Source organism: Micropterus salmoides, unplaced genomic scaffold, assembly GCF_014851395.1.
Source record: "Micropterus salmoides isolate LMB-PRFRI ecotype aquatic unplaced genomic scaffold, ASM1485139v1 Ms_hic_scaffold_18, whole genome shotgun sequence".
NCBI classification, from domain to species: domain Eukaryota; kingdom Metazoa; phylum Chordata; class Actinopteri; order Centrarchiformes; family Centrarchidae; genus Micropterus; species Micropterus salmoides.
In genome coordinates this window covers 26955532-26973734 of record NW_024040928.1, presented here as the reverse complement: position 1 = coordinate 26973734, position 18203 = coordinate 26955532, and the positions used below count along the sequence as shown (strand labels likewise).

At 40.5% G+C, this 18203-nt stretch overlaps 1 protein-coding gene across 2 annotated transcripts in view; it reads left to right on the top strand.

Annotated features, from left to right (window-relative positions):
• Positions 1-18203, top strand: part of cfap61 (cilia and flagella associated protein 61) — a 35304-nt gene that overhangs the window by 12290 nt on the left and 4811 nt on the right. For both annotated transcript variants that reach the window (XM_038726751.1, XM_038726750.1), the window contains exons 16-21: positions 3884-4011; positions 8396-8488; positions 10482-10650; positions 11200-11377; positions 14802-15094; positions 16776-17103. In XM_038726751.1, coding sequence (XP_038582679.1) covers positions 3884-4011; positions 8396-8488; positions 10482-10650; positions 11200-11377; positions 14802-15094; positions 16776-17103 — 1189 coding nt within the window. The remainder of the gene's footprint in view (positions 1-3883; positions 4012-8395; positions 8489-10481; positions 10651-11199; positions 11378-14801; positions 15095-16775; positions 17104-18203) is intronic.

Genomic DNA, 18203 nt, shown 5'->3' with positions numbered 1-18203 from the left:
CTGGAATTGTAGCTTAAGTGTAACCACTACTGAAAGGAAATCATTTCAAATGTAAACACTTAAAAAAGCCTCTCTTCCTCTCTTTGTTCTTCTGGATAACTTCAAGATAATACAATAGGCTGCACATCAATATTAATTAAGTTATGTAGAGAAACTACAGGTCTCCTTCAAAGGTATCAAGAACTTAACAAATAATTAAATGTATTTTAAAATATCACAATATATAAAATAAATTTTATTAAATAAAACAATATATACAGCCAGGTCTGTGGAGGTGAGAAAGCAGGATTTGAACTTCTGTCTCTATTCTCTAATTCTTTCACTTTTCACATGTAAAAATTAATGAATCACCATGAATGCGTTTGAGGAGAGAATGTCCGAAAGTGTTTACTAATATCCGCAATTTAAATAATAATTGCGAGCGTAGCCCAACCACCTGTTTTTACTTCAGCCCTGAATCTCTCAAAATGTTTTTAAGTTGTCTATTTCTAGTGACTTAAGCAGATAGTGTCACTTTGAGAGCTACTGGTTTCTTTATTTGTAAATAAAAACCTTAAGTGACAGGTGAGTAATGATAATCCCAGCTCTTACTGGTTTACTCTTCTTTGGTTTAATTTCTACCCTGAGTCCTGTGTTCTGGTTTCAGGTCTGGCTGATCTTAATGTGCCCGTGATTTATTTTACTGTCCTGTACTTCAAATATTTACTACATGTACAGCAGTGCTCTTTAGACCCGAGGCGTCACATGCACACTCATATGTTCATTTCACTCCATCAAACCCAGCCCGCCGCCTTCACCTTGGTAACACAGCAGGCGTGATTTCCAGGCTACCGTGCAGATAAGAGCTTCACCTCCGAGCTTTCCCTCTGCCTCCTGACGTCGGCCTCGGGATGATTAATCAAATTTAAAGCACCTGTTCCCTCTCTGTCAATACAGGATCATATTACACAGAACTGCAGTCATTGTGTTTAGGGAAGGTGGGGCATCTCCAGCGTGATAAGAGCTGCTGCACCTGCTCCACCACACATGCAGATGAGACAGGAGCTTTGTTCATCTGAATACCTCATCTGGTTAATTCCTGCAGTATTCAGATGGATGCATGTAGGCATTTAATTTGCCTACATGCAATAACAAGTACAGTTTTTATTTTTGTTTCAGAATGTTTTGGTGCATTTGGGAACAAAATACATTTCCACAGTTGCTGACTTCAGTCAAAACTGAACAAAGTGAACAGATGAATGTTTACAGTTTACTACAATGTTTAATGTTTGGCTTTAAAGCTGAATTTTCAATTTCTGGGACTGGATGTTTCGTACAAAAATGCTCCTTGAGTGTCGTAGTTAACTTCTCTCCTTTTGTTTTTCGTTCAACCTGTTATCAAAATCCAATTCTCTGGAACGCAGTTTCATGTCTAGAAAACAGCACTTATACTCTCACAACTTTAATGAAGCTAGCTGGTTTCTCATCAGGCTAAAATATCTTCCCAAAGTACCTCCTAAAACATGCGTTTGGAATTTACTTTTGCAATAGAAACAAAAATAACAAAAGTATTAAAAAGAAAAAAATGAAATTAAAGTTTTAAATTTTAAAACTGGGGAATATATATATGCATATATATACAGACACACACTGTATAATTGGATATCTTCTGATGTGTGCACAGATGTATTTATCACATACAAAATAAACCATATGCTCTTTTCTTTTCCTGCTAACCAAACCCTGGGCCGTAACGTCTCTCAGTAAGTGACAGATGTCGGGCGCACAGACCCTCCTGGAAATTATATGAATATTACACAAAGGTTAATTTCACCCTCGGGTTTCCCCTTTTTTCACTCAGTGCTGTTTTCATCCAACAAGGTGCATTGTGGGGCCAATCTGCCTAATTATAGATGATGAAGGAGCCATTAGCTGCCTCAGATCACAGGGCGAGGACCAGAGATGCTTCATTGGCGGTGGAGGAATTGGGAAATTAGAATGCAGCGTTCTACTAATTCCTGTGGGACACTTTGGTAATTATTGTGGAAAAGTGTTCCTTAACTGTCAGGTCACACGTTTTGTCCCTGTGTTTCCATCTCATTCAAATCTGAAGCGGCGGTTATTGAAATTCTTAAATTTTTCTTACTGTGTTTGTTGATTTTTGAACATATGAATATAAAACAAACACCCGATAATTACACAAACAGGGGTAGACAGCGGGATGAAAGCACAAAATATGAATAAATAACATTTTTAAAAATGAATAATTAAAAAAGGATCACCTCAAATATCTACACATCTGTCCCAGCGGGATGGGTCTGCAGAAGAGAATGATAAAAGTGACAACAAATATGTTTATTTTATCGGACAGAGCCAAAGTTTAGAGCCTGGTGTTACTATGATTCAGAAAAGAAAATATCTGAGCTTCTCTAGTTTAAGTGCAGCATCATTTCCCTCCACCACAGAGGAGGTTGTTTCAATTCATAAAATGTTTGTCCTTCTCTTTTTGTCTCAGAAATTATGTCTATTTACAGCTAATTTGTTTTGACAAATTTGAGGGACACTTATTTTCTACCTGGATTATGTGCAGCACACCAAGACAAAGTGCCAGGAGGCACCGGAGACTGGATATAGGCAGATATACCGGCAGATATCCTTCATGATTATGTTGATTAAAAAACATAATCCAAGTGGCAAAAGGTTTCTTTAAAACTTATTTACTGTTGCAAATTAGTAGAATATAGATTTCTACTAGACAGTTAATTTGTAGAGTAGAAGTAATCGTACATTTAGCTCCTGTTATAAGGCGAAACACCAAATATTGCCTTCATTTGATATTGCAATGGCTGTCCAAAGGTTTTTCAAGGTTTAAGCTTTAAAATGCCGTGTCCGCATCTCATGTTTTAAAGAAAAATGTGTCATATGAATAAACACATACTTTAATGCAGTGTTTCCCACATATAGTCTTTACTTGGACAGGGCACCCGGGTATTTTAACGGCCGCCAAAGTATATTTGGTGACACAGAGAGAGATGTTATCTGTTTTTACGTTACAGGACGCAGACACGGTGGATGTTTTACAAGCATGGGCCAGGTAGAGCAACAGTGAACAGTACCAGTACAGATGTCATTCGGTACTATGCTGGTTTCGATAGGCTACGTCATTAACAAGTCTCCTCCACATAAAGTGCACCTGCTGCTGGGAAAAGAAAGTCAGCAGAGCAGACACATACAGGGAGTTAGAGATAGGAAGAGGCGTGCAGGTGTGTGAGTGTGTATAAGTGTTGGGAAAGATTCAAGTAGTCAAGAAACACTAGAAAACCAAAATAAAGAGGAGAATGAATTACAATTAAAATAACCTAGAAACAGAAATATACCCTGAAAAGATGTAGGGTTGACCAGAAAGTTTAAAGATGCAGAAGCCTTCCCTTTAGTCATTTGAGTTATACAATATAGATAATTAAGTCTTTTCATTCAGCTGAATTCTGATGTGAAACATCTCAGCCTCAAGGCGCATCTACTTTAGGTTGGCTAATGCCTAGTAGTCTTTTTTTTTTAAATTTTCCGACCACCTGTAAAAGGTTGGTTGTTGATATTCAGTTAGTTTCATTCAGCACATATTTCAGAAGCGTAAGATTTGGCAAAACCTTACTTTAACATTACAGACTATAAAGGTTCCAGTGGCAGGCAGATTAAGTGCTTCAAAGAAAGCTGGTTCCTTCCTCATCCTGTGATATTCAAAATCCCCATCATTATGTAATGCTTTTAGTGGGTTAATACTTCCATGCATTTGATATATTATTACATTTTCAGAAAATGGCACCAGTCATTTTTGCCTTCCAGATTGCTTTACTTAAGAAAAAACACTAAATTGGACTGTTTTCTCTCTCTGTGTTTCTCTCAGGCACCGTTTGCTCTCAGCCTTATCAGCAGAAAGTTAACCATGGAGCCAAAGGTCGCCATTAATGCCAGGATTGTGGTGGTGGGGGCGTCAGACACAGGTTTATCTTTCCTTGAGGCGCTTTGTTTCTGGTGAGTCTTCCTCACAAGCTCCCCATTGCCATTTTTCTCCCAGATTTGCTGAAGACTATGTATACTATGGCCTTTTTCTGAATTACTGGCAGCAGTGACAAATAATGTCACATTTATCTCTGTAGTCACGGCTGGATTAACCTTTTAAGGGGCCCTGGGGCACAATTTGCTGTAGGGCCCCTATTGACACCCCCCCCACACACACACCTCTCACCATCTGTGCATTGTGTGTATACCCTGCCATCGCCAAGTTCCCATCAAGGACACAGCACACAGCAGGCTATACATGGCAGATTCATTATGTTCCTGAACACTCAGATACCAGCCAGTTCTCCTATGCTGCAGAGTTTTCTGTGCGTCAGTTAGTTTGTGGTAATATTCTTTATTTTCATCTCATTGCCTTGAAATTCCATGAAAAGACTAAAACCAGCGCTGAATGTGTCTACTAGCAAGTACTGAGTGTGTAGCAAACACTGTTGCACTGGGAGACACCACCACGAACACACACTGTAGTTTATTCTTATTCAGCCTCACATACGCCGTCCTGCTGCACCAAATACTCACTAGACCACCAAATGTGGATTCATCCGCCGCTGAAAATAGTCCCCAACAAATGCTTCCTGTTTCTTTCTGTTTGAGTAACGGTTGTTAAAAACTACGAAGGATTTTTAATACTAGAAAGGTGTGACCTTCAGTAGGAGCCAGTGGGCTTGGGGCTTGAGAGTGACAGACAGGGAAGTCGGAAAAACTGTGACACTGTTGGTCTGGGTCTTTTCATGGGATTTGTGGATGATAAGAAAAATATAACACTAGTAACACCAGCCTTATCTGTAATTTGCTAGTAAACACAGACAAGTGGTGAAGAGCACAGAGACGATGCAGGAGGTATAATAGACAGCTTGCAGCTGTTATAATGTTTATCACACATTCTGTATGTAGAGAAATACTCCAGAAACCCTGAACCCAACCAGAGCAGTCCGACACTAAAGCTTCCTTTCATTTCTTTATCGTCTTTTACTCCGGGAATCCAATCTCTGTAAATGTCACTTGACTCCGGGTCGGGCGTCTTACATGTTTGCCTTCGTCCTGGCTTTGTGAGATTAACTGCTCCGGCAGATAATAAGAAGCGCGGGGCTGCTGATTCAGAACCGGGCGATAGCTGCCAGGCAACCAGGGTCGTTGTTTTGTGCGAGTGAGAACTCATAGCTCTCTGAGTTGGCAAGGCTGGCACGGCGGTGATGGCGGGGCGGGTAGCACGCAGCTGTCTGCGGCCTGGCATTCAGCAGGGCCAGTGCTGGCCCCCTTTAATTAGCCACTCCACTGTTTCCCCCCATCAGGGATCTGCTGCAGCGATCTGTGTTTGCTGTCACTAATGAGTTGACTAATGAGGCAGTTAGTGTCCGCTGAACTAATGGTGAGGCGGTGATGCATTGAGAGGGTGAATGATGGGTCAGTTTCGGCCTGCTGGGGCCCCCCTTATCAGCCCTGCCCAAACGTCCATCCCCCTTCACTCCCCCACCCAAACACAGCTTTCCATGTGCTCATTGAATCCATCCCAGCAGCACCAGCACCACCCCTCCAACTCCATTACTGGCTGGGATGGGGTCAGACAGATAAAGAGCTCTGCGGCAGCTCGGCCCTCTGCTCGCTGCGGTCAGGCTGCAGGGTCAGCACGGCCGTCTGTCACCGGCTGATAACAGAGCAAATCCAGGGCTTCTGATTCAGTCACATCCAGACACCAATAATGGGCCTTAATGCCTCAGTGCTGCGGCATAAATCCACCTTCTGGCACAGATTAACAAGGAAAGTTTGACTGCAGTCATTGTCTGATGGATGATTATTATTATTATTTGCATGCTCATGTCAAAATCAAGGATCAAACCACTGGTGACACAAAGCTTGGTAATGACAGTTATGGATTCTTTACTTGATCCAGCTGTAAACTCTGGTTTGGTCGATAAATCTGTAGGTTTCACTGGGGGAAAAAATCCTCATCATTTTCATACATGCTTATTTTGCTGCTCTCTACAAGTGAGTAATATAACTTGTAAAGAAACAATTAGTCAATTAAGCCATTAGTCTTTGACAGAAATATAGCCCAAGTTTTAATCCTTTAAGTTATTTAACAAACAAAAATGCCCCAAATTTGCTGTCTAATGTGAGAATCTGCTGTTTTTCTCTATTTTTATATCATTGTAAAATGGATATCTTTGGTTTTTAGACACCAAGCAGTTTGAGGACGTCAGCTTTGGCTCTGGCTTTGGGAAATCTTCATTTTCTGCAGCTTAATTGATAATGAATACCAGTGTTAGTTGCAGCCGTTAGACTATTACGATATCAAATATAATAGTTCCTTTACTGGGAATTTTATTTGGAAACTGTTAAAATAATCAGATGTTTTTAATCCAGTGATTTAAATACCTGACAAATCATTAGATTGATTCCAAAATCCTGTAAATGCAATATTACCATAAAGTAGTTCTTCTCATCAATTTGCAAAATTCTTCCCCAAATCTCTGCTGGTTGCAAATTTCTATCCTCTCACTCAGTAAAACCCCATATTGTATATATAATATAACCTCCCACCGTCATCGTGGTAGGTTATACTACCGTCATCCAAACTATACCCAGTCAGTTTACCAGCGTGTTGGCGTCTGGTGATGCAGATCTGTGGCGGTGGGCGTTAATTTAGCGGTAAGCCGAGATAAAAACAGCAGGAGACGATCAGAGGCGTCTGTGTGATAAGGCTGAACACTGCGAGGTACACACTCCTATTCACTGGACGAAGGAGCAGGAGCTGCTGTTATCAGCTGTGTAATGTCCTGTAGGCCACCATAAAAGAGGTTATTTGCATCACAAGAGATGTTGTATATTGTAGACAGTAAAAACACAAGAGGTAGGAGGGCTCAGGAACTACAAAGACATCCGTAGACTAAAGAACTTCCAACTGAGAAGATCCCAATCACTGAGTAAACAAATAAATTTTTCATTTATGTTTAAATGTTGCATCTTTCAGCAGAATGACTCTCAGACAATTCAACTGTGTTTGAGTTTTACTGAAGCAACATTTCTAATTATGGATTCACTACTTTTTCTAGAGCTTTCCACTGCATCTGATGGTCTTTTTTAATGTCAAACTACTTTTTCTAAGATCAGGAAGGAACTTACACACTCAATAGTTTGGTGTAGTTGATTTTACATTATGTTAGGGGAGGCAAAAAGTCACACACATCTACAAAAAATGTCAAGGATGACACAATGAAATCTCAAGATTTATTTCTATTGGCATCATCCTACATCCAGCAAACCAATAAAATATTATAAATATGTACATTATCCACACTCAAATCAAACCCTTTCAATCACTAATAAATAAAAATATTCTATACAAAAAATAAGAACAGAAATTAGTTTTTATTTGCGATACAGGAAACAGCTTGACAAAGTGGTGCAGTCTGAATCCATTTTCCAAATTTACACCATTAGACTCCTTTTACCTAACTAACCATGTTTTTAACATCCTCCTATATGAAAAGTATTCGAATGAGGACAGGCTGGTTCTGTAAGATCACTGACTTATTTATTGTTATATCTTTGTTTGCATTAAGGTTTTATAGTTTGCTTAAAGTCATTTTATGTATTTACTTCCTTTTTTATGTCTCAGTGAGGTCCTGTGATATCCTGAGGTTTCTGTTTTGTTTATGTAATGTGATCTCACCAAAGTGTAACCGGCTACCCCCGAGAACATACTGCACGGTCCTGACTAAAACCGGCTACCTCGGGCTAATAGTCCAGGTCTAATAGGCCAGGATAAGAGAAATGGCCCGTGTGTGCTGTCTGCAACGCCTTTAAACTTACTTTCTTAACAAAAGCTTGTCCTGTTATCCACCTCACCCAGCATCTGTATGGTTGTGCTCTCTCCACTCAGACTACAGTCTAACAAACATCGTAGACAACGAAATAAATCTGTCAAGGACAATAACTTGCTAATCGTTTTAGTTTTTTAGGATTCTGTTCAGTCCATATAAAGAGAAAACATCTTGCAAGCCATTCCTTGATCTTACTTTACTCCTGAATGGCAACACTAGTAGTATTTGCAGCAATAGCAGCTAATACTTAAAGATTTCAAGGGCCAAACATCTTTCATGTATAGCACATCGCTATAAGAGTTTTATTTCATATTCTTTGTCTTCCTCTTGACATGGCTGACATTAGTCAGGCTTTCTAAATGCTGCTGCACATCAGTGGATGAAGCAGGAAGTTGTTTTAGAAATTGAAGTTGTCCTTCCCCAGAAAACATTCCTCTCACATGGTGTCCTGTATGTATTCAATGTGTTGCGTGGAAAGGCTCTTATGCTTTTCAGTGTTGTTTGTTCTCTCATAGCCCTCACCTGAGGTTCAACAACCTGACCCTCATTTCAACACATGGTTTCCTCAGCGACTACAACCACAAGGACATCGGATTTCTGTCCACAAGGTGAGCCAGTGGAACAACATTAGGCATGAAAATGGAAAATTTGTGGCACGTTGTATTACCTATTGGATACAGTATTTCTCAACATACTGTGAAAGTGCTCTAAAAATATCTAAGCTGTGTAATTGTTACCTATGCTCAGGAGGTCATGTTTTCAGTGCCGTGTGTTTGTCAGCAGGATTATGGAAAAATTACTTGCCTGATTTTCTTTAAACACGGTTAAGTGGTGCAGCGTGGGCATTTTGGAGCAGATCGAAATCACGCGGCAGATTCACAAATCATTTTTCACTTTCGTTAACATTGCGAGATAGGTCGCTTGTGAGCTGAGATGATGAGGCTCAACCATATTTCAACTTACTGTAATTCTAATACTTTTGTAAAAACTGTATATCCAGACATATATCGTGGTTACGCTTGCAGATTTGCATATCATAGAAGATGGGGCTATTGCAGGGGTCGGCAAATAAGTCAAGCCGCTACATGGAGGGCCAGAACAAAGTCAAATCATTTCAAATCCTTGGATACTCGTGTGCACATTTAGCTCAGTCGGTACTGTGTGAAGTTTGCAGGTTCTCCCCGTGTCTGCGTGGCTTCTCTCCGGGTGCTCCGGCTTCCTCTCACCATCCAAAGACATGCAGTCTAGGTGAATTGGTGTCTCTAAATTGTCCTTAGGTGTGAGTGGTTGTCTGTCTATGTGTTGCCCTGCGATGGACTGGCAACCTGTCCATGGTGTACCCTGCCTCCCCCCCCCTATTCTTTTTCTCCCTTGTTAAACAAATTGATTACACTTTTGCACATGCTCACAATAAAGCTTGTGCTGCAGTGTGGTCCCGGCGTTGGATCCTCATTCATTAACCATAACCTTATTTTCATTTCCCTGAGGAAATTTAGGGGAATTCAATCACACGTTTACTGACTGCTTTTTCAGAGGTGTGTCAAGCAGGCCAGAGACTCTTTTGAATGTCCTTCAATCTCTTCAAGGTAAAAGCTCTCAATAAACTCGACATAAAGCATTGCTGCAAAAAACGCTCTGCCGCTTTTATTTTGGAGGCACAATCACTGAAGAGGAAGTGATTGTGGGAATAACTGTAGTTGTCATGACTGAGATCTGTTTCAGCACCAGCCGCCATCAATTTTTTTATTTTTATATTTTTCTGCTATCAAAGCAATCTGTCCGTGGGCCAGATATCATTGCTGGCAGGCCGGTTCTGGCCCGCGGGCCGCCTATTGCCGACCACTGGGCTATTTGCTTTGGCAGAGGTCTGCGCTCTCCAAGTGCCCTACTAGTTTTAGGTGTTATAAACTCAAGTCATCATTTACAAATACATTAATTCACTCCAGAGTTTAATAAGTTGCCTAGTTTTTAAATTCATGAGTGCACCAAACTAATAGCTATACAATATGGTGTAAATTTATCCTGAATGATTTCCAGATTTAAGAAATCTGAGCAACACATTTCTCCTGCATTCACTGATAAAATAGCAAGACAAATAGAACAAGACTAAAAGTCTACATCCAAGCTAGCGGCTCTGCTAAGATTAGCAAGTTAATATACTGATGGTTAGCGTGTATAGTGTTTACCATGTTAACCATCTCATAGCTCTCATGGTGGGGTTAGAGCAAAAGTCAGATGACCTCCAAAGTCTGCAGGGTTCATCATCTGGTAAACCCACATGTCTGTAGAACATTTTGTACCAACAAATGTTGAAGATGTTGAGAAACTGCACTGGAAAAGTGAATATTGACCTGTCAAAGGACCAATGGAGACTGTCTGGAGAGAAAAAAGTTGTTGTGATATTTCAGTTTGCACCAAAGTGGAGGACCGACCGAGAGGCATGCATTATAATCTTTCTGCTTATTGCGATTAATAAAAAATCTAAATAAAAATCAATAGTGAGCAGTGAAAAAGTACAATGGTAGTTTTAGGACATTGTGAAAAAAGTTCCCAGCAGAATCAAAGTTTCTGAATCTACTCAGTCCTCTTCCCTCCCCTCAGTCACGCATACAGCAGCCGAGACTTGGCCCAGGTCCCTCTGCATTCCTGCGTTAACGTGGTGACTGGGAAGATGGTTGGCATCAACAGGAAGTCCAAATACGTCCTTGTGTGTGGTGGTGGGAAGGTGCCCTACGATCACCTCATCCTGTGTACAGGCCTGCAGTACCAGGTGAGACAGTGAGACACTGGGGTGACATGATCAACACTTTTGGCCTTTTAATCTGAGCCGTCTATAAGACAGCAGGTTTGTCACAATAGGGCTGTCAACACGCCTCGCTGCAATGCAGATGATACATTGAATCAGCCCCATGATGCCTTGAGAGCTCAGTAGGGATTTCTGGTTTCCCATAAAGGCTCTCTGAATACCAAATACAGCTGAAGTAACTAAAACTACAGTCAGGTGCATATTTGGGGATGAGGGTTAGTGTATAAAATATGGAAATGTGCTCCCCTCAATAAGATGTGTCATCAGATCTCTCCAAAGAGAGCAAATGTGTGCAACTTTACTGCCAACAAAATTCTGTATGTCAGTAAAACTATGCCAACATTAATTATCCCATTCATCTATCCTTTAGCAGTACTACTTCTACGCTATGATTCATTATATTTGCTTTAGGTCAGAGCTGTTTATAAGTGTTTATAAGACACTTTGGGTGTCATCATTGTCTGAAATGTACATTATAATCTTTATATCTATGTGTGCCATGTGATGCTGTAGGTGCCCTGTCCGACTGGTGTGGATGTGAGCCAGCCCGTCACAAACAGCCAGCTGCAGGCTCAGTCCGCTCACCGCAGATACTCCGGTCCCGTCCCATCCAACCTCTTCACCCTCAACGACCTCTACGACTGCATGGCTGCTCGCCGCTGGCTGTGTGCCAACTTTGTGGAGCTGGAGGGTAATTGAACACACACAGTTGTTTTTCCAGTACTTTATGGGACATGATATTGACTTACATTCATTCCCCGGAGACTTACCCTCACAATAACCATAACCACTACTAAAGCTTAACCCTTAACCCACCCATAAACCAAGTCCAAGTCCACATTTGGAAGGTGAGTCCCCACAACATGAGTAATACCCACCCCCACACACGCACACACAGAACCTAATATGAATCTGTAGTAGTATGTCATTACTGTCAGTCAGCGCTGAAGTGCCCCAGTATAATTAGCAGCTAATTAGCTGCAGAGAAATCTTTCATCTCTGTGAATCAGGTCGGCCTCTTCCATCCTTTTTCCATTATCATATCACTTTCTGAGAGCCAGGCTTTTCAGAGCGGGAAAAAACACAGTGTCATTAAGCAAAATGAATCTGCTCTCTGAAGGAATTGTGCAGTGATCTAGAGTGAGGCTTTTATACATACTAATTAGTTGATCCCAGTCATAAAGGAAAACCATTAATAAATGCAAATTGCTACAACAGACTCAAGCAGATACCATGTTTATTTCCATATTTTAATAATAACAGCAGAAAGAAACAGAGAGTAAATGTAAATTTTAGCCTTAGACTAAAGCAGAGTGCAGTCTTTTTTGTTCTGTCTCTTTTCTTTTTGACAACAAATACCAGGAAAATACCAGATATAGAAATATGTTGTTTTCTCTCAGTGCTTTTCTGACTTCTCTACCCCGTTTGTTGCTCTCAGACCCAAGAACCGTGGTTCTTACTGAAGTCAAATAGTGCGTTTGTTAGTTTTCAGCAGAGGATTAATCCACATTTGGTGTTCTAGTGTGTATTTATTTTGGGATTGAGCAAGAGCTTCTTGAAAAGACAAAACAAAAAGATAAGCGCTGCTGATGCTCTGGTAGGAAATTCCCTAAAAAGTCAAGGCACATTCCTTTGTGAAGGCTCAAGGCCTTTATTTTAGTGGCTACATGATTAAAAACAGAACCAGCCCATATTGACTGCATACCCGTCAACCTCAGGACCCTGATAAAGCTTTTTAACTTTTGTACCTGAACAAAGCGGTGCGCCTTGACGTTTTTGGGGAATTCAGTCCCTTCTTTTTTGTAGACATAAAAATGTACATTTTCTAGTAGTAGACGGAGTAAAGAGATGAAGAGAGCCGGGTACTATAGATTTATTGACGAGTAGCTTTGTGTTCTGCTGGCCTTGATGGTTCAGTAGCAGCAGCAGAGCTCTTCTCCTTCAGCACCATGGACAGAGACACAGCCCGTAAAAGCTGTGTTTATTAACTCTACTACTCTATTATTCCAACTACTTAGATTATTTACTAATGTAAAAGTACCAATACATCACTGTAAAAATACTCGATTACAAATAAAAGTCATGTATTCTAAATACATAAGTACAGAAGTATTATCAGCAATGAGTGCTTATAGTATCAAAAGTAAATCAGAAATACTTATTATTTTATAATTATTATTTAAAGTTCTGCTACACAATCTGTATTAATTTTTTGGACTTCTCTAATATGGATAATTGTAAATCTTTAGGCCTCAAAGTTATTTTATTGAAACTATCTGAGAAGGTTAGAGGGGGAAAAGGTGTCTTTTGGCAGTTAAGGAGTTTTATTCTCTTTGCAAAACAAATAACACTACAGCCAACAAATCCAACTAAATACATCAAGTAGTCAGTTGGCCTTGTTTGTTGTTCTCTGCCCTGTAGAAGGCCGCCTTCTACAGGGCAGAGAACAACAAAGAGACAAAAATATATACTCTTCTGTCTTGTACTTACATGTGAAAGGAGATTCAAGATTCAGAAAACCGAAAACACTTACAGAGGGTTCATACATATGCAAGGAAACAGGTCATTGAGTAGACATGGATGTTATTGGATGGAAGGTCCCGTTGGCAGAAACCTTCCCGCTGCTGTGGACGGGGGAGAAAGCGAGCACTCAGTATAGCTCTCTCCCAGCAGCAAGATCAGCACCTTGGAGAGCGCCGCTGCACCAACTACACACTGTGTTTTAATAAGAGTTCAACTTTATTGTCTCTTGAGGGAGAAAACTGTCTCGGATTGAAGATTGCATAAGAGTAGAGATGCCAGCAAAGAGTAGTTTTAGTCATTGTGGTATCAAAAAAAGTTTATTATTATACAACACAAGGTTGTATCAGCTCGGGACATCTTTACTTCATTTTAGGGACGATTTAATAACAAATATTTTCCATTTAATCTTTTACGTAATCATGCTGGCACAGTCCAGAGGAAACACTATTATTTTCACCCATTTCAAGCAACACTGACTTTATCAAAGTTTGTTTTGACTTGACACACAACAATTTATCAGAACATGTTTGATTAGAATAGATTGTTGCTGGAAATATAGATTTTCTACTTCTTTTTGTTGATTGTTTGCACAGGATTCAGTTATCTGTTTTATGACCAAAATTATATGCACTGCAGCACTATCAGAAAAACATAAAACCACGTGAGTATAAATTACTGCACATATTTTGTCAGTTTTTGTTGTCTTTGTCTCACATACCATTGGCAGGATGATCCCTCTGTTCCAGGCATTGTGCTTTAAATGTAATATAATTAGTATGAGATGGGGAGCACATACTATCATTGTATAGAAGCTTCTCTGAAGAGAAAGCATCCAAGGATGGATTCTCTCCAAAAAAAAAAAAACCATTCAGATGTTCAGATTTAATTTTTTTATTTCTCTGCTGCATCTGCGGTTCAGGGTTCAGAAATCCGAGGACCTCTTCTTGTAAAACACACGCAGCCCTTCCTGCCCTCTTTCAAGGCTGTTTGGAAAACCTGAGCAAAAACTCTTGTTGATTGGAAAATCTTAGATTAAAAAATGGAAATCATTTGTATCATGACTCTGGAACATTACAATTTTGCACCACGATAAACATCAACTTTGAGGACAATCCGAAGTTAAGGCAAGAGCACTTAAATTGAGAAAAATGAACCCTTAATTTGTTTTCTTTTTTAGCAAAAGTGTTGTTATTGAGGCAGTAGGTAGTTTTCTTTTATATATTTAATTCTGAAACCAGTCATGATGTTTCACATATGTTATTTATAAATGTGACAGATGTGCTGCTGTTTAATAAATATTAATATAAAAATCCACTGTTGATGATCATCTATCAGTTAGAGATATGGTATTGAACGTTTTAGTGAAAGTACGGCTGAATGATTTGGAGAAAATTCCCAATTCTGGTTCAGATGGAAACATCTCAAAAACTCAAAAGTATTGCATCGCCAGGAGGATGATGTTTGTGGGTTTAAGAGAAATTTTTCAACAACAATTGGATAGGTTGCCAATGAATTTGGCTGAACACAAAATGTTGAAGACGCTCTGAAAGACTATGAAAACACTATGCTAATTATTCCTTGTGTTTCTCCAGATAATGCCGTCGTGTACGGAAACAGCATCGACGTCTTCACCACCACGGAGACTTTACTCAGCCTTGGCGTCCGGGGATATCGCATCCATCTAGTCCTCCCACCTCCCGAGCCCGGTGTCTCCTGCTTCAGCGACCATGACGTTGAGAAGGCTGTGGCATCAGCCATGGAAAAGGCAGAGGTCCAGGTCCACCATAACTGCCTGCTGGCCCAGATGAACAACGGAGATCACCCCGATCCTCTCACCTCTGTGTCATTCACCACTGACGCAGAGCCCCTCCATCTGCAGTGTGGAGTAAGTCAAAGTTGCTTACCCAGTCAGTTATTAGTTTTTACAGAAGCAAATGTTCCCCAAACAATGGTGGGTGACTGGCCAGGGTGTCTGGTAGAGCTGAAAGGCTCAGAAACAACAGGCTAAATTCACCAGCTTGTGGCTGCTGGTTGGATGTTAATTTTCCTCCTGGAAGCCGACTGTGTCGTCAAGCACGAAATCATTTTGGTGTATTTATAATTTTAATTATTTCAGACAGTAGATGATTCTGCTGTCTGGTATGTGTTACTTTTGTTAGAGCTCAAGGATATAAACAGTGTGTTTTGGTGAGATACACTGAATTTAATTGTGTTGTTTACTGGAAAACTTTCTGTATTACAGTTTGCTTTCAGAGCATATTCTCTGTTTTCAAGGTTTGGTGTTACTAATCCTTTCTCTTCTGGCCTTTCAAAGCAAACATCAGATGACAAAACAGTCTCAACTCAAAGCCAGATTACTCACTTGTGATGGAGCGTTCAATCATGTCACGCCGTCCTACTAGTTGTGAGACTTGGATTTCTCCACTTAAAGTTAAATCACACTAAGCTCAAACATCTAAAGTTCAAGTATAACTGAGCAAACTACTGCTGATGAAGAATGTGTGATGCGGTTGAAAGCTCCAGAACAAATGATTAACTGGTCCATGGGCTGAGATTGTCAGCTGCTCTTTTGTTTAAATCAGCAGTCCACATTTGTGACAGAACAATCTGTGTCATCCTCAGTTTATTTCTAATGGACCCATCCAGTCATATCTGGCTCACATCGTCTGACACTGAGTCAACATTTTTAAACAGGCTCTGAAAGTGCTGCAAGTGCCACTATGCATCTTAAAAGATTAGTTTGACATTTAGGGCAATATGCTTATTCGCTTTATAGGATTACTTATTATTTTATAAGTCATTTGTTTAGTCCGTACAAAATCCCTAGAGTAAAACCGACATGTTGTGTATTTACGGGAGGGTTTTGCGTTGGACTCATGGACGCATAGAAATAACTGGACTCCAAACAGACTCCAAAATGGCACCCATTCATGTGAAGGAAAACTGCTCGACCAGCGCACTCTACATGCTCATTAGTGTTTCTCCTGCTATGCCCACAGACTTCACAGATGAAATACCTTTTTTTTTACAAATATAAAACTAAGGTACATGTGGAAAATACATTTTTTTGCGCACAGGTTTAATACTTCCATGGCTGGACTATTACCGGCCCAGGAATAGTGTCTTCCTGGAGTCTTGTTTTAAGGCTGGCAGGAAACCAGCAGAGACTCCAGTAAGTCACCCCCCCCCCCCCCATAGCTTTGTTTTTTTTTGTATGAATAAAATTTAACTTGTTATTCAGTCAACTTTAGAGGTGCTGGTAGACACATTTTGTTATGTGCCTAATGCTAAGCTAAGCTAACCATCTCCTTGCTGCAGCTTCATATTTAACAGACATACGATTGGTATGAATTTTTTCATCTAACTATTGGCTAGAAAGCAAAACTGTTGTTAAAACTATTGCCTTAAGATAGAGATCCCACGTTAGATATGGACGAACACCAGGCGAGTTGTGGGGACGTGCAGAAACCTTTGCATTAGCAGAAGTGAAATGTTTAGAATTTATACTTTTACACTAAATCCAAACAAATGGAAACATACAGATTTTTTTTATTTTCACCTTTCAGGTGTTCATTAACCTCTCCAATAGAGGAGTCGACTACAACGCCTTCAAGAGCATCAACAACTCCTTCCTGGTCTTTGACAGGAGACTAGTCATAAACGCTACTTTCCACACCAGCGATCCAGCCATTTGTGGCGCCGGGCCTCTCACGAAATTCTCACGCCGCTACCACGCAGACGAGTGGTCGCACGCCAACTTCAACTCCAAGGAAGTGGGCCGGGACCTGGCGGCCATGTTGCTGCCCCTCTTCGACCCGACGCTGGAGCCTGCGAACGAGCCTACGCCTGAAATGGATCGTCTCGTACCGCTGTACAAGCAAGCCAAGATTCAAGGTATGGAAATGTCTTTCAAAACGATGAAGATGTCCTGTTTGGTTTTGCGAACGTACAACTTTTTATTCTCCTCACCTCCATTCAAGAGCAGCACACAGCCCACGCAGTTCACCACTTTGTACTGATGACTCAACCAGGAGAATGAATGAGAATGAACTGGACTTGAGCCCTGGAAACCCACAGAACTCGTCCCACTTCACTACTGTATTAGCTCTTTCGCTGTTTTATTCATTAAATCTTTTGTGGCATAAACACAAAATTCCTTCACATTCATCACCAGATGTCAGGTGTCCATATGTTTCCAGGGTCTGTCCACCTCAATACTCCCCTCTGTGTCCTTCCTGTCTGTTCGTGTTTTTGTCGGCTTTTATCTGAGAGAATTTTCACTGCCAGTATTTTTTCATTATGTTTTTGTGCAACATTTTCCAATCTTTCACCCACCCACCCACCCACTGCCGATGTTATTGTGGTGGACACTCAAACCATAGCAGGCCGTAACAATGGCGCATTGTGCCGCTGTGTATTCACGGAGTAACCCAAGGCCACTCCACAGGTTACATAAACACAACAGCCTCTCTGCTTCGCCCCTTCTTCCCCAATGAAACACACATGAACTTTTTCAGAGGGATTTCAATGTTCAGGGAGAGCAGAGATGCCATATCAGCGCTTGCTATCTGAGTCTGGCTCTCTTTTCCTCTGTGGGTGGTGAACAGTGAAATGCATGTTATGATGCGTCTGTTGTTGTCTCAGTAATGGCGCCAGTGCAGGTTTCGGCATCTTATTTGAATATTTTCTTCTGATAAAAGCATCTTCTCCTAACACTGACACCACGATTGGTCTTTTAAAGTATGGCATTTTCATAATTCTTGCTTTTTACAAAATGCATGAAAACAAAGAAAAAAAAGAAAAGAAGAGAAAGTTAAAGGTACTTTTACACACCGTAAAACGGTATTGCTACACACCGTTAGATCAGAAACAATGAGCATCATTGATCTGTGTGTTTAGGACAATTTAGGATATCATATTCACTCATTGATGGATTCCTGTATTCTGTTACAACATGAATTATATGATCCGCAACCCTCATCATGTGTTTTTCC